The sequence below is a fragment of the Epinephelus moara genome, chromosome 14 (assembly GCF_006386435.1).
Source record: "Epinephelus moara isolate mb chromosome 14, YSFRI_EMoa_1.0, whole genome shotgun sequence".
Taxonomy (NCBI): Eukaryota; Metazoa; Chordata; class Actinopteri; order Perciformes; family Serranidae; genus Epinephelus; species Epinephelus moara.
Genome location: NC_065519.1, coordinates 4,617,155 through 4,634,050, shown reverse-complemented (window position 1 = coordinate 4,634,050; position 16,896 = coordinate 4,617,155). Strand labels below are relative to the sequence as shown.

Genomic DNA, 16,896 nt, shown 5'->3' with positions numbered 1-16,896 from the left:
TAAAGTAAATCAAAGTAATACAGAAAGCTATTGACTGATTTGGTAAATTTGATTTTAAAATCATTCTTCAAGCAGAAAATCTAAAACATCGCTCTGGTTTTAGTTTCTTAAATGTCACAATTTTCTCCTTTTCTTTGTTTCATATCTCAGTAAACTGAATCTTCTTGAGTTTGCTGGTAGACCACAACAAGACATTTGTCACTCTGGACTCTGGTAATTGATAAAGAGCATTTATCAATATCTTTATAGACCAAACGTGTCCAGTTTATTAGGAACAGCTGGTTCAAACTGAGTTGGCCTGTACGTGAAGCTTTAAATCAAACTGACATTCAGAGAGTTTAAGGTGTGTCAGCACTTTGTGTGTGTTTCTGTTTTGTACACACACACACAGCAACACTGAGCCACGCCACCCCTGTGTATAAGACACACACACACACACACACACACACACACACACACACACACACACACTGACACAGATGTCAGTAAGGGTTAACAAAGTTCAGTTTTTATGCTCCACAGATCTTTTTTAAATCAGGGCTCAAATCTTTCCTTTTGCATTTTATAAAGTTAAACTATTGATTCATATCTTTACTGCACTGTAAGTTGTATTATTACTTATTACTTATTTACTTTGTTTTAATCCTTTTAGATCCTTTTGTGTGTTTTTATATAATTTTGTGTTTCTCGTCTTGTTGCCTTCATGTTTTATGTAAAACATTCTGAATTGTCTCATAGTTAAAAGCTGCTGAACACAAACTGCTTCCTGCTCCCACACACATCCAGCTACTAAGCTAAGCTAATGCTATGCTAATGCTAAGCTGGCCTTTTAACAGGTTTGTATAAAAACATTCACAAGTCACCAAATCGTCTGTTTAAAGTCTTAATGATCTGCTCTGAGCTCTTTGTGTGCAGAATAATTTCTATCTTCTCACCTTAATAAAACCTTTTTTTTAATTGACTGTGATTTTATTTTTTGATTTTTCAGGTTTTTGTTATTAGTTTCCAAAATTTGTCAAATCAGACACCAAATGTTTTTTTTTTTTAAAGAACAAAGATAAAACAACTCCTCAAGTTAAAAATCTTGTTACCTGTTTGTTAGTTTGTTTTGTTACTATATAAAATAATATAAATGAGTGTGTATGTGTGTGTATTCATGTACTTGTACATGCTACACAGTGAGGACCAACAACATATTTTAGCAGCAGAGTAAGGACATGTTTGCAAAGTGAGGACATTTTGGCCAGTCCTCACATTTTCAAAGGCCTGTTTGAGGGTTAAGACTTGGGTTTAGGGTTCAGGTTAGAATTAGGTTTTGATCACAGTTAGGGTTAGGGGCTAGGGAATGCATTATGTCAATGAGGGTCCTCACAAAGATAGAAGTACAAGGATGTGTGTATGTGAGTGTGCTGTTGTGTTACCTTTCCCCAGCATGTGACCCAGTGTCAGCAGCCTCTCTGGGATCAGGACGTCCTGCAGTTTGTTCTTCAGGTCATCGTTTATACCGAGACTGTCCACTGGAGGGAGACACACACACACACACACACACACACACACACACACACACGAAACTCTGTCAGACTCCTGATCGACAGTTTTAAAATATAGAATCTAAATCGATGCAGTGTAACCAGAGATACTGTCAGTTTTTATTCCACTCATTCTTCTTCCTTGTCAAAGCCTGCTGCCTACATTACCCACAGTGTACCTCTCCCTCTCACAGCTATGTGATAGACTGTGCTGTGTTACTCAGAAACACAGAGGTCTCACTTCTTTCTAACTCCACACCTCCACATTTTTTTACTTTTCAAACTTGTAGTCTTCAGCCAACACTGACTCAAGTGACATCACTCAAGGACATTAATCAGACGTCACACATGAGTGACTAAGGACTTTATACTGCTGTTAATACACCTGTTGAGTGTGTCTCAAATCGCAGACTTCCCTTTGTACACTTAGGTGTGTGCACTCATTTCAACAGGGTAATGTCTCATCATGCACTGCTGTTTTTGCACATACTGGAAGTGATGAAGGCTTTTTTTTTTAACCACCATTTCTTCTTCTTCTTTGTCTTGTTTTTAAAAGGCGAATTGCTAATGGACGGTGGAGCATTATTGCCAAAATTTGACCACTATCTCCGCCCACACATAAACCAAAGTTTTGACACAACGCCAATGCTGATTAAAATATGCCACCATGGCTTGGAGCAAGTTAGCTAGCTTGCTAATGCAAAAGTTAGCTAGCAAGCTAACATTAGCACTGGCATTATTGTTTACGGTACCAAATCATTACAACGTCCATTCAGAGTGGACCCACGACCCACCAGTTGGGAAACACTGTTCTAAACCATCTGTACAAAGAGTTTGTCACGCTGCTGACCTAAATTAACATTTCTTTGTCTATTTATTTACATTATTTTGATGTTTTTAGTCGACCTCAGATTTGTGAAATGTTGCGCTATTTGTTAAGCATTTGTCTCGTTCTGACAATAAATGATAGTTTAAACCACAGTAACCTGTGGAGTATCTTCAACTTCTTTTCAGGGGCAAAAAACAGCCTTTAAACTTAAATGAAATAATGATTTTGACTTTTTTTAGATATTTATCGATATCAACTGATACAAATTTTTTTATTGTGATGATATTTTTAGCCTATTCGCCCAGCCCCAGTGTTTCGTTTACAAAGAATTAAATACAATCAATTAAATTAAATTATTTAGTGTTTATTATTTAGTGTAATTTTTCTCAAATGTCCAGTTATCGCCCGTGTTTTCGCCTTGTTCGAAGAAGCTACGTAACATCCGCCTGTAAATTCTGTTGCACAGGACAGCAAAAAGTTAAAGTATTTTAACTTTGAACAGCAGTGTCGTCTACTGTTATTGCTGCCGATATTTTCAGCTGGACTCACCTAATTTGTCCTGCTCTTATCCACTAACATGATTCCCGGTTTGTCGTCTCCCTGACGCAGCATTATCAATCAGATTCAGAGTTACAGGAAGTCAGTGTGTTGTGTTGTTGTTGTTTTGTCAGATGAATGATCTAGTTGGGACGTAGAGGAGGCTTTGGAGTTGAGAGGTGAAGGACATGAACTAATTTTATTATGTGAACATGTGCTGTACTCTGTCCATTATATGTGACCGTATTTCTACTGTAATTTAGTCTCATGCTTCTTTTTCATGTCTGATATGACTGTTGAGTTTTCACCTAAAAGGCTTTTAATTTATTTGCATTTATTATTAATGTGAATTTTCTTCTTCCTCTTCATCTTCTTATCATCATTAGTAGTAGTATTTTATATAATGTCATATGTTCTAATCAGGAGAGTTCTTACATGTGTGTATAACCTGTTAAATGTATAAAATCAATAAATAAATGTTGGCAGATGATCCGATTGGCTGAGAGGCAGCAGGTAAATACAGGTGGAGTCCTCCAATACAGGCAGCAGTGTTTCCTGTAAACAGAACGCTGAAGGACGTTCAGACTCAAACTCTACTGAATAAATTCTAGTTTTTAATGTTTATTTTTTGGCTGCACATCAGACCATGAACCATCATGTTTCTAAGTTTTCCTCCGCACACCAGTCAAGTTTCTCTCACAGTTTACAACCATGCGAAAACATGGATGCTTCACACACAGAAGATCTATACAATCAGCACAGTTTCAAAATTAAAGTCACCAACTCAGTGTCTGACCAAATACCACCAAAGACTAATCAGTTCATCGTTGAGTCCAAGTGACCATTTGTGTCGAATATAACCAAAATTCCTTTGAGGCATTCTTGAGGCATCGTGTTCACAAGGACGGACGGACAACTCAAAATCATAATACCTCCGTCCACAGCTGTCGCCAGCGCAGAGGCATAAAAATGACAGTTTGTAAATCAATATAATCGTCAGACTCACATGTGGACTCCTGCAGCTCAACACAGTTTCTGTTGAAGGATCGAGCTGCCGTGAACGAGACGGAGCTCTCAGGACCTGGAGGCTTGAAGGCCGAACTGAACACAGACAGACAGACAGATACAGAGTTGTTTAAACTTCTCAGTATCAGTCTGGTGTTTTTCTACACTGTTTCTACTGTTTATTATCAAACTTGATGTTCAGACTCAAACCAACAAATGAACATGAGGTCTGTTGGTAAATGTGTGTTAAATTTTTTGTACCCAAACTGCGTCTCTTTGCCGCGGCGGTGAGCGATGATGGTGAGCAGCAGTCCGACGATGGTGGCCACCAGCAGGCCGAGCAGCAGGCCGACCCACATGTGGCTCCGCTGCGCCTGGACCTGCACTGAGGGGTCGACCACATCACAGAGTCAGTCGATAAACTGAACACAGATCAAAGCGACATCACGTCTCTCAGGTGTGTTTGTTTACCTGAGGCGGGCAGCACCAGCACCGGGGGGCTCCAGGGTCCACAGCCCACGGAGGTGCACGCCGACACCTGGAAGGAGGCGTTGAAGAAGCGTCCTCCTCCTGACAGCTGAGCCCAGCTCTCCTTGAACAGCAGCGGCTCCTGTGCACAGAACATGATCATGTAGAGGAGTCAAAAATCCCTTTTACACTTTCTCAACAAGGTGTAAAAATCACTCCTTTATTCTGCCTCAACATTCTGTGTAAGACTGTCATCACGATCTTGCGATCAAAGACAGCCTGGGATGCACTAAACTTAAAAGATTTATAAAATCTCACAGTCTGTGGGAGGCTTTTATGCACGATTCATATGTCTGCCTTAAAATCACACACTGGAGCGCCATGATGCCACAATCCTTTGGTGCTGTGTAAAAATCCAAAGGCGAGATCAAGAAGGGACTTCGTAGCGGCTTTATTATGTGATCTGTGTGAAAGGGGCTACAGTCTCCACCTGACCCACATCTGATCTGACAACTCACCCTTTGACCTCTCACCTGTGGCTCTCCTCCCAGAGTCCACTGCACCTTGTAGGCCAACAGTTTCCCCTGCAGCTCCTCCTCCTGCAGCGGAGCCCAGTTGAGAGCCAGCTGCTGCTCCGAAAGCTCAAACGTCAGGTTCCTGGGGGCCGCCGATGGCACTGAGGACCACAGGGTTAAATATTGACGTTATTATACAGCAGTGATGATGATGATGATGATGTAGTGACGCCTGAGTGTTCACTGATGATCAACAGTTTATTTTACACCATAGTGTTAAAGAGAAACTGTTTAACATGCAGCTCTGTGTCTCTGATCATCTTCAGCTTCTTCCTTCAGACTGAATGAACCTCCTGAAGCATCAGATCCGTCTCATGTGGCCTGAATGTGTCGGACAGACTGCGGCTGGTCTGAGGTCAGTGTCCAGTCAGCCTGCAGGGGGCGCTGCACAGAAAGCCCGCAGGCTGCAGCACAGTCCTTTCATATGGATCGAGGCCACAGACAAAAGCTGATTGTACGGAGAGGACTGGAATCTACTGGAGCCCATCCAGCTGGACCCAACACACAACAAACACACAAATACACAACACCAACAACAAACCAGCTCTCAGCTCAGAGAAAACAGGAAACCAACAGACAGCAGGATCTCTGTGGTTCACTCTCATTGAAACTTTTCATGCTTTCTGTGGAAATAAAATATTTATTCAAACTGTTTAAACTGCTTCCCAGTTTGATGCCTTTTCTCCACTGGTGTGTTCACTCCCTATGTGTGTGTATATTCATAAATATGTGCCTTAAATGTTCTGTGAGTAACTTTCAGAAAATCCTTTTTATTAGGGACCCCTCTCTGAGACTGTTCACACTCCGTAGCTGTGAACGAGCACCTGGGCATCAATCAAAACAGTGACAAACATGAGACAGTGATCGACTGTCATTATGTTGATAACATGCTGTAAAATTAATTACAATCATATTTACAATAATGTTATTTTTTTGTAATGTTCCTATATTTCATTTGGACCATTGGCTCCACGCAGAACCCCCAAAATTACATCATTTATCACAGTCAGAAACTCTAAAAACAGATTGTTGGATTTTCAAATTTACGACGGTCCACAAACACATCATAGGGTTTCCCACACATTCATTTATCTGTGGCGGCCCGCCACGATCAAAACATCTGCCGTCACAAATAGATTTTCTATTTTTGGAGCTGGACCGATCTTTCGGGGCGCTGTTTAAATATATATACCATTCCATATTTATAGCACCACACTGTTGGAGCACAGAGCGTCTCTTGGCACGGACGGAGCAGCAGAACGTCAGGCGCGTTGAAAGTGAAACTTAAAAGTTCACTCTCCTGAACTGATCTAAACTTGCCTCTGCAGCAACTGCCTCTCACATCTATTAATCTGACCAATCAGCTCTGAACAGACCGACAGATCAAATATAAAGTGCTGCAGAGGAAACAAGAAAAAAGAACTCATGAAGAGCTTTGCCTGCGCTGCGTTCACTGACCCACAAAAACGTTTGTATTAAAAGATGGCACATAAAATGATACAAAGGGACACACACATTTAAAAGAACGTTTTTAGTATTGAATGATCCAAACCTTAGAGCACGATTATACCCTGAACATGGCCAAACCTAAGATTGAAAACATGAATATGAAGGTTTTCTTCATGTTGAATGGTCAGTATGTTGTGTGATGTCGTCTCTCACCTGACTCAGGCGTCAGGAAGTGAAGCCAGGGGCTGAAGGGCGACGCCCCCACCTCGTTCACACAGGACACTCTGACGCTGTAGTTGGAGTGACTCCTCAAACCAGACAGGACCTGGAGGTGAGGAGGAACCTGAAACTCCTGCTGAGGGAGGTCCCACCTCCGCACTGAACGCCTCGACAGCTGAGGAGGAGGAGAGGAGAGAGAGGAGGGGATTTAAACAGCTGCTGATTGATATCATTTTGTGATTGATTGATTTACGATCAGTCCACTGTGTGTGTGTGTGTGTGTGTGTGTGTGTGTGTTACCTGGAGGACGCAGGTGGACAGCTCAGAGTGTCCTGTGAATCCTGGTTTCCATGACAATGTGACGTTGTTGTCCACCATCCTCAGGACCTGCAGCCCGACTGGTGCTGCCGGCAACACTGAGACAGAGACCCCGCCCCCCCAGAGAGTCATCATCCAATCACAGCTCAGCAACAACCACAGTGACCGGTCACATGACGTCAGCAGTAAAAGACAAACTGACCTTTAATGTGGACGGTTCCTGTTCTGGAGACGGAGATCCCTCTGGTGTTCTTTGCTTCACAGTAAAACTTCACACTGCTGTTCACTCCTACAGACAGACAGACAGACAGACAGAGACATTAATTCTTCAGTACTTTGTGTATTAGATATTTTTCTGCACAATGAGAACTTTAACTTTTGATACTTTAAGTATATTTTAATAATAATACTTTTGTACTTTTTGCTGTACCCTACACCGTACCCTGATGTACACCTCCCCAGAAATGTGACTACACGTCACAGTGACGCAGACCTCCTGTCTGTCTCTGTAAGCTGAAACCATTTCCCTCAGTGGAAACAAAACTTTTATTTACTTTAATTTCACAGATAAGAAACAATAAATTGTGAAGACAATAAAGCCTCCACAAAAATAGCATTTTAAGTCTTGTGTGTGATTTATCCTGGCTTCATATGAGCAGAGGAAATCTCTGCTAGCTGCTAGGCTAATTCATACAATTTAAAATACCATAGGCTTGTGCTAATAACGTTAGCATGTTGTATTTGTGGGGAAGATGTGTCCAGATAAAGACAAGTGTTTGTCTGTGAATGCTGCGAGTTATAGTGAAGCTGATTTGTGTTTGAAACTGTCTCTATTAAGCCATGTTTAATGTGTGTTTAAAAAAAGTGTGTTTGAGGACAGAGATATGGGGGTCCACACAAAACTCCTGGTCTACAGGGCTGTCTACAGACCCTGTACTCCCAGCTGAGGCAATGTCAGCGAGCCCCTGGTGGGCAAAAAAACTGCTTCAAGGACATTATCAAAAATCCATCCATCCATCCATTTTCATGCACTCATCCGGGGCCTAGTCATGGGGGCAGCAGGCTGAGCAAAGCACCCCAGACGTCCCTCTCTCCAGCAACACTTTCCAGCTCCTCCTGGGGGACCCCAAGGTTTTCCCAGGCCAGATGGGATATATAATCCCTCCAGTGTGTTCTGGGTCTGCCCCGGGGCCTCCTACCAGTGGGACGTGCCACCCAAAATAATCAAAACTAATCTAAAAAATATTCCACATCACTCTGAGCAACTGAGAGCACACTGCACTTGATGGGCACTGCATGAAGACATCTATACAGGAAGGTGCTGCACATGAAACAGAACTCAAATGCGCCGCAGAGACAAAGCGACAACACTGCAAGAACAGGCTCAACCACCATGATGTTATCCTGCTGCACCAACATATGTGGATTGCTGCCTCTGCAGCCATCTGTAGACCCACAATTAGACAATCCATCATGGAGGACAGTCATACTTGTCTGGAGTGACTGTGGATGATGATGACTGTGTGTTACAGTGCGTGTGTGAAGGTCAAACTGTTCATACAAATGGCCCTTGGTGGGATTTATAGCCTGAATCTGAATCTGCAGACTGTGGCATTAGTGTTCTCTTCACGTCTTTGATGTTCTGACAGTCACAACACATCTCTAAAATCTGTCACAGTCATAAACTCGTTCTTCACGTGAATGAATCTTTATTATAACTCAGCTCAGTGGGAGCCATCCTGCAGCTGCTCCACGACATCCTGATCACAGCTGTGATGTCACCATGATGATTAATAACCGAGATCAGTTTAACTCGGATGTATATCTAAGATACAACTTCCTGTAAAAAGACACGTCTCACTGACAGGAAACACTGCCAGTGTGTGTGTGTGTGTGTGTGTGTGTGTGTGTTTCCAGGAACAGACTGATGTGGAACAGGATCCTCCAATCGGCAGCAGCAGCTCAGATGATGTCATCCTGCATATAGGCAATCAATACTGCTGAGTGTGCATGTGTGTGTGTGTGTGTGTGTGTGTAGCTGAATTCAACGTATAGTCTGCTCCGCTGGAATGTCATCGCTAGGCAACAGCTGGAATGCATATGTACTTCCTGTCAGATGATGTCACTCACATAAGCTGCATCCAAACTCACACACTGTGCTCCACATACCCAACATGTGCACTGGAACATACTTCGGTGTGAATGAACAGTAGTGTCATCCTGAGGGAATCTTTACAGGTAAGAGATGCGTAACCATGGCAACCCGTGCCAACCTTAGCTCTAATGGTAGCTTAAGAATAATTCGTAAGTAAAATCAGTTATCCTGGAGGCAGCTTGTCCAAACATCAGTTCAGCAGTACAAATCTTACACTTAAACCAATGCATAATTGACGTTACAGAACATCTTGGTTGCTGTTCGTCATGAAGGTTGTGGACACTAGCGACACTGTTATGATGTCATAAAGACGATGTCATTCATCAGCTTTCATAAAAACATAAACTCAAACCTTAACGGTCTAACAGTGTCAGACTGAACCAGCTCCACCCGTCAGGAGTGACCTTTGGCTTAATTCAAACGCTCACATGCGTCTGACTCACACAGCTTAGCATGCTGTGTGTGTGTGTGTGTGTGTGTGAACATAAATACATTACAATGAGGCAATATCCCTCTCACTGGCAGCACACACACACACACACAGTGACTCAGTAATTGATCAGAAGCAAAGACAGAAACAGGAAGAGAGACAATCACCTGTAGCAGTGGTTCTCAGCCAGAGGTCTGGGGACCCTCAGGGGTCACTGAGGGAGTGAACGATGTGTTATAGTTTATATTCACTGTTTACTTCACCATAGCAGTGAGACCAGTGTGAGAGTCATGAGAGAGACTATTCTGATCACAGGTTTCACTTCCTCAGGGTTCCCAACACATTCATTTACATCAGCATCTGAACCACATATAAGTGTGTGTATATATATATGTACATGTATTTAGTTATTCAGAGCCCACACTCTCAGAGCGCAGAGCAACTCTGGGCACAGACGCAGCAGCAGAATGTGAAACTTAACTGTTTATTAATTCATACCTTAATAGAACTCTCTATTAGATGACAGTGCTCCCACTTTGGTGTTTTCCCTATTTTTAAGGTGAAACCAGCTGCGTTCCCGTGGAAACCATGCACCCCACACCCTGCAGCGCTGGGTATGAAAGTTTGCTGTCACTCGCCTCTGCAGCAGCTGCTCCTCTAATCCCTCAATCAACTCACATTCACACCTACAGACAAGAGTCACCAATTGAAAAATCTGGAAATCCATCGGTAAAAAAAAAAAATTTTTTCCAGCGGTGCCCCCAGGGAATCGCTGTGTTGTTTACAAATACTTCGGATAGAAAACCAGCAGAGTTTAGCTATATCTCACATTTTTCACGTCACTATATCACCGTGTAGACTAATCTGATGTTTGTTAAGTCTATAAACACAATGACTGAACAAACGTTACTATTTCTGTGTGCACGTAATTAACATGGTTATCGTAGATTAGCTGGGCTAACCGTTAGCTGTTAACGTTAGCTGTTAGCGTTGTCTATAACCATAGACTNATCATGTTGTAACTAAGACATCCGCTGGGAAAAATATTTTTTTTCACGTTGACGAGACGGCATTACTGGAGCGGTCGCTATGGATGCGGAGCTTGCTGTTTCTGTAGGTACACATTTCCTGGGGACACCTGCACGTCTTGGCCGCGCCCCCTCCATTGTGACTGGCTAAAGCGCAGCATCGTTCAGACTCAAAGCCCCGCCCTCCCCCCTCTGTAGTCGTCTTTCACACAGGGCTGCCGACAGATTTTACAATGTAAATTGCAGAATCTGTCTTGAGAGATTACCAATTGACCTGCATGTCTTTGGACTGTGGGAGGAAGCTGCAAACTCCACACAGAAGGGCTCTCTCACCCCGAGTTCAACTATGAGCCCACCATTGGGCGCTGATTTACACCAGTGTTCTCTCTTCCTTCTGCTATCTGTGTGTTACCGTTTCCAGATCCCCTTCACTACAGAAAACAACAACCTCTGAGCTAACGACCCACAGGCTGAAAATGTTAAGATCGACAACGAATAAAACAACTTGTGAACGCACCTCAGGAGAGACCAGACTCTGTCGTGACGTTGATCTGGCCAGTCGGAGTTGATTAGCCACGTCTTTTTAACGTGCACCAGTGACACTGACCATGACGCCAGTGTACTGATCCATGTCACACAAGCTTCTGTGATATCGTCATAATATCGATCTGTTATAGCCACAGACAGCCATCAAATCATCTGTGGTTATAACAGGTCCACTGAGCGTCTCCAGAGCTTAAGAACAGTCAGGCTTCACCTCCAGGGCTCCGATTCTCAGATCATGTTAGCCTGTTTTTTATCAATCAGAATTGAATGTCTGTTTTGTTTTGTGGGGCCATTTTAATGACAGCGCTCGCTCACCTCCTAAACTGCAAATGTTTCACCAAAACAAGCGACGCTATTTTGCAAAAACACCGTTGCTGCATCCTGGGCAAGTGGACATTAGAGGAACTGCAGTTTTTGGTACTTCACGTTAGCTTCATTTTTCCGAGTGACCTGCCCACCATAACCTACACATTAATCCACAACAGTCCCCCTCGCTCCATGTCCCGGAAGGGGAAGCTATGAAGAAGATGCTAAGTTAGCGTTTAGCTTACTATGAAGTATCAGGCTGACACTATCCACACCACTGTTGAGATTTTCCATCATTTATGACACAACGCTTTCCCGCCATTGACAAGGTATTTTGGCGGTCTGTGTTTTCACTGTTATAAGATATCTTGTGAAATAGAACAGCACTGACGTGTTGCCACTTTTTACTCGACGAATCTCCAAATTCAGACGATACAGAATGCAGCGGCCCCATCAGGGAGGGAAGATGTCTCATTCTGAGGCTCTATAAACCAAATAACCAGAGGGTGCAGCACAGCACAGCACAGAGGCAGACTGCAGCTTATCTTGACGTCATCCACAACAGACTTACAAACAACCATCACAAAGACCATCTGTGAATTATATGTTTCCAGAGGGCACAGTCAGAGAGCACTGTTATTACAAACTGCTGTAATTATGTTTGTGAGCTTAAAAGTCAGAAACACCAGATCAAGTTCAAACTGACTCCGTGGCAGAAAATCAACGTCTACAAACTTTGCACTGACTCAGAGAGATTCTGCTACTGATCACCTGAGATCATTCATATAACAGGAAGTCAAGTCATCTGACGTTCACATCAGGACAATGATTATTACGTTACTGTAAAGTTGTTCATACCGAGAGAAGTGAAGTGTTCTTAAATCAGACAGATTAAAACCAGAACGGTCCAAATCTGAGCAGCAGGTGGAGAAACAGTGGATCCTACGTTTCCCATAATGCACCTATTTGTGCCTCTCTGCCTTGTTAACAGCCTTGTCTGTCTAGCACACTGAGAGCAGGAGATGTTCTGACCTTGGACGTGGAGGACGGAGGGGGACGGTCTGGGCTCTCCCTCCTGGACTCCACCCAGCCACCACAGCACCTCCACAGGCTCGGGGGGGCCGACGGCAGCACAGGTGAGGTTGAAGGGGACGTTTGGGAACGTGGCCACGTCCTGCGGCTCCTGGATGAAGTGAGGGACACCTGCAGGAGACAGGAAGTATGAGAGCATGATTGGGAAATCTGCTGTGAGGAGGAAACAACTCTGAGACAAGAAGAAGAAAAAAATCGATGCAGATAAAAGCAGATAAGACGCAGCAGTGATGGAGGTGCATTCAGGATCACACAGGAGGACTGGTCGTCAAGGTTCGCACTTCCAAATCAATTTACATTTGGATGAAAATTAGGACAAAACAAAATTTAGGAGCGGGAACCAGAACAGAACTTATTCTGTATCGGTTGAAAAGCTGTATTAGAGGCGTTCACTGACTTCAAATGTAAACAGACAAACAGGTGGTGCGTTCAGGGTCCTCACCTTCCACTGTGATCCAGGCTCGCTCAGAGGAGAACGTCAGGTCGTGGAACTCAACCTCACACCAGTACTGACCCGCGTCCTGCTGCTGGACCGACTTCACACTGGAGACACAAACACACAGAACATCAGAACCTCAACAGGAACCAGACACACTTAGTGAGAGTGTTCACAGTGTGCTAAAGCAGTGGTTCCCAACTGGTGGGTCACGGTCCAAAAGTGGGTAGTGGACCCAATCTGAATGGATGGCAAGTGACTCACGAACGTGTCAAGTTTGTAAAAAAAACACATTTCATTTTTAAAAACAGTGAATTTGGCTCGACGACATGGCCGAACGCAAGCATGACGCTGAATATATTAAACTCAGCCCCTAGATATATCTCTGACATGCTTGAGACATATGAACCTTCTAGGACCCTGAGGACATCTGGGGCCGCCCACTGATCGTCCTGAGAGTCAGAGCAAAACACGGTGATGCAGCGTTTTGTTATCACGCAGCACAAACCTGGAATAACCTCCCAGATGTTAGACAGCCCAGACTCTGAACACATCTAAGTCAAAGGTAAAAACGTTCCTCTTTACACTGCCTACTTCTGTGTCCTTCATAATGTTGTTTTATTGTATTGCTGTGTAAAGCACTTTGAGTTGCCCTTGTGTATGAAATGTGCTGTACAAATAAAGCTGCCTTGCCCATGGCCGTAGGCTTTATCCGATAAGATAGCACAGGATTCCTTCAAAGTTAAACCAAGTGAGTGGGTTTCAAACACCTCACTCAAAGCTTTAAAAATGAGATGATGTTTCTCAGGCAAGTTCTGCAGCCTCTTTCTTTCTGTGATGAACATCAGAGATAATGAGACGTCACAGTGAATGAGGTCAACATGTGTTTCATGTCTGTGTGTTTCATTTTACTGAAGGATGAAGAAGAGAAGGAGCGTCAAAGATGTGTCAAAGTTCCAGTGTGTGAAATAACAGTCAGGTCTGCAGATTACAACCAGATGAAACTTCTCCTGGTTAAAATTCTTTGTGTTCATTATTCAGGAGGTTTTTATCGGTAGCCCAACTATCCACAGAGCTCTCTTCCTCTCCAAACTAAACGGACCAGGTGATTTAAACCAGTAAAAACACTGAATAAAACAGTTTCATGTTTCAAATCAGTGTTTCTCTGACGCTGGTTGTTGAAGAGACGAGGTGCTATCCCACCACCTGCTCATCTGTGCTCAGCTTTTTTCTCTGATGAGTTAAAGTTTCTACTAAGAATCAGGTGTCGGTTGCACAGAACACTTTGAGTTAAGATTTTCCTTAAAGTTTCCTCAAAATAAAATCGATTGCACAAAACACCCTTAAGTCTTCTCCTTAAGGTTTCCTTCACATAAGTATTCATGGTTTTCTCCTTGTCTTGGTCTTACACTTAATGAGTCCCCGGACTGTTGCACAAAAGACCTTAGTAACCAAAGCAAGATAAAAAAAAAACTTAAGGCCCCTCTGACTCTGTCTTAACTGCAACATGACTGAGTTTATGGTGATAAATGAAAAAACTAACACACCTCTTCCTTCAGTCGTTTTCTGGTGTTTGGTATTTGGGATCAAATTTACTTTGTAGTTTGTTCCTCCAGAAGTTTAATCTTTTCCTCCTCTGACCAATATGGTTTTCTTGTCTTCTTCTCCTCTGACATTTTTTCACTAACTTACTATAAGCCAACTTTGTGAGACGGTAACAGGCGTCACAAGCCTGAGTCCAAACAAACAAACAATCTCCATGGAAAGTTTTACCACTGTAAAATCTCTTTCAACACAGTAAATGAGTTTTTCTTTGACTAAGGAAACCTTTCAAGGGATTCTCTGCAACAGTCCCTTAGCTAAGGAGAAATTAAGCCTTAAGTGTCACACTTAAGGAGTGTGCAGCTGGTCCCAGATGTTTAGAAAGTTTTTACCTGGAGCCGAATTATCCACAGAGGTCTCTTCCTCGAAACAAAACAGGTGATTTAAACCGGTAAAAGGCTGAATAAAGCAATAAAGCAGTTTCATGTTAAAAAGCTAATGTTTTTCTGACACTCTCCTCGCACTACTGTGGCCAATGTTAAAATGCCAAAATGTGATTTTTCCCACATAGAAATTCTGACCAATCAAGAGCAGCTTTCTCACACAAGGCATTTGATCTGGTCCTCTTGTAAATGCTGCCGTGAGAACACGAACCAACTCTAGGCAATTATACAACTTTGTGACAACATGAGTCCCTGATTCAGACCAAAGGAGACGACTCTAGGTCTGACAGCAGCCTTAAAGTATTTTATTCTCCTCCATGATCTGTGTGTCTCTGCTGCAACTTCACCTGCTCACAAACTACAGCAAACTAGCTTCCTGTTGCACTTGTCCCTTTCACTTCCCACAGTATGTCTGTCTCACCTCAGAAACTTCAGGATCTCTAAAGCTCTCAGGTCAGTAATAAACCAGGAGCTGTGCAGTTGTAATTTTTCGGTTTCTCTGACCTTCACTGAGTTTTTTTCTTTCTGTCCAGGAATCTGAGCGTAAAGCCGATTAACCAGCCGCTGCTCCCCGAGCCCGACAGATCTGAGGTCAGTTTCTCAGGCAACATTCAGGCTGTTCAAACAAAGACTCCTGATCCCAAACCAGCCATCAAAGCTGATATATTTTTACCCAGAGGCCCCTGGGAGCTGCTGAATTCCTCGTAGTTGACTTGTCTGAGTGTTTATGTCACTGCGTTTCTGATGAATGTAATGACTCATAATAAAGTCTGCATGTGGACGCCTGCAGCACCGAGCAGCTCAGGATTACTCCACACTTACAGATCTGCAGTGTGTGTACTCAGGATTTGACATTTTAAGTTTAAAATGCAGGTTATGTAACTTAAAACTGAAGTTCAGCTGCGTGTCAGACTTCAAACAATGAAACTATCCAGTATGAAAAGACATTAAATATTCTGATGGTTTAATTTATTGTATTTAGCTGAGACAAAGTTCTTGTTTGGCTAAAATGACGCTGATGCTTTTGCAAAGTTTAAATGTGGTCTAATCTGTCCTTGGGAGAAGGAGTAAAGAGACAGAGGAGGAGGAGAGCGTCAGTCTTCAAAGCAAACAGCAGCTCTGCCTGTATTTACTGTCGATGAACTGTTTAACCATCAAACAGAACAGAAACACCAACAAACCAACACTGACCTACACACACTCACTGCCTCCACCTCCTCCACCTCCTCCACCTCCACACTGCCTTTACTGAGGGGCCGCAGATGCTATTAGACAACCAGACAGCACTCTGACTACAACCAGACTTCATGATGTTATTGGCTGATTTAAGATCGTTAGAAGTCGCTGCAGAACACAGAGAGAGTGTGTCATAAATGTAAGATCAGACTTTATTAATCCCAAGACAGGGAAATTCACACGTGTTGGATGTTTTGAAGTGAGCTCTTTTAAAATAAATACTTAAATATAACTTTACTTCACCTCAATGTACAAACTTCAAGTTTAGATGCTGCAACAATCAAAAAGACTTTATATTTATTTTTAAAATGTATCTTAAAACACAAATCTGTTATCAGCTGTTTAAATTAAACTGACATCAGACTTCGAGCAGCTGCAGGACTTTTACTTTGAAGGAGCTGCGGGGCTTTTACTTTGAAGCAGCTGCAGGACTTTTACTGTGAAGAAGCTGCAGACTTTTACTTTAAAGGAGCTGTGGGACTTTTGTTATGAAAGAGCTGTATGACTTTTATTATGAAGCAGCTGCAGCACTTTTACTGTGAAGCAGCTGCAGGACTTTTACTTTGAAGGAGCTGCAGGACTTTTGTTATGAAAGAGCTGTAGGACTTTTATTATGAAGCAGCTGCAGGACTTTTACTTTGAAGCTTATTATGAAGCAGCTGCAGGACTTTTACTTTGAAGCAGCTGCAGGACTTTTACTTTGAAGCAGCTGCAGGATTACTGTGAAGCAGCTGCAGGACTTTTACTTTGAAG

The 16,896-nt window shown here is 42.9% G+C and overlaps 1 protein-coding gene across 2 annotated transcripts in view; it reads right to left on the bottom strand.

Moving 5' to 3' along the window:
• tyro3 (TYRO3 protein tyrosine kinase) overlaps positions 1 to 16,896 on the bottom strand; it is a 37,052-nt gene that overhangs the window by 11,540 nt on the left and 8,616 nt on the right. Inside the window, exons 3-12 of one of the 2 annotated variants that reach the window (XM_050062936.1) lie at positions 12,929 to 13,029; positions 12,427 to 12,597; positions 7,132 to 7,218; positions 6,912 to 7,027; positions 6,606 to 6,786; positions 4,887 to 5,044; positions 4,372 to 4,510; positions 4,162 to 4,285; positions 3,902 to 3,996; positions 1,422 to 1,517 (exon numbers count right to left, since the gene is read on the bottom strand). In XM_050062936.1, coding sequence (XP_049918893.1) covers positions 1,422 to 1,517; positions 3,902 to 3,996; positions 4,162 to 4,285; positions 4,372 to 4,510; positions 4,887 to 5,044; positions 6,606 to 6,786; positions 6,912 to 7,027; positions 7,132 to 7,218; positions 12,427 to 12,597; positions 12,929 to 13,029 — 1,268 coding nt within the window. The remainder of the gene's footprint in view (positions 1 to 1,421; positions 1,518 to 3,901; positions 3,997 to 4,161; positions 4,286 to 4,371; positions 4,511 to 4,886; positions 5,045 to 6,605; positions 6,787 to 6,911; positions 7,028 to 7,131; positions 7,219 to 12,426; positions 12,598 to 12,928; positions 13,030 to 16,896) is intronic. The other variant, XM_050062938.1, reaches the window with a different exon arrangement.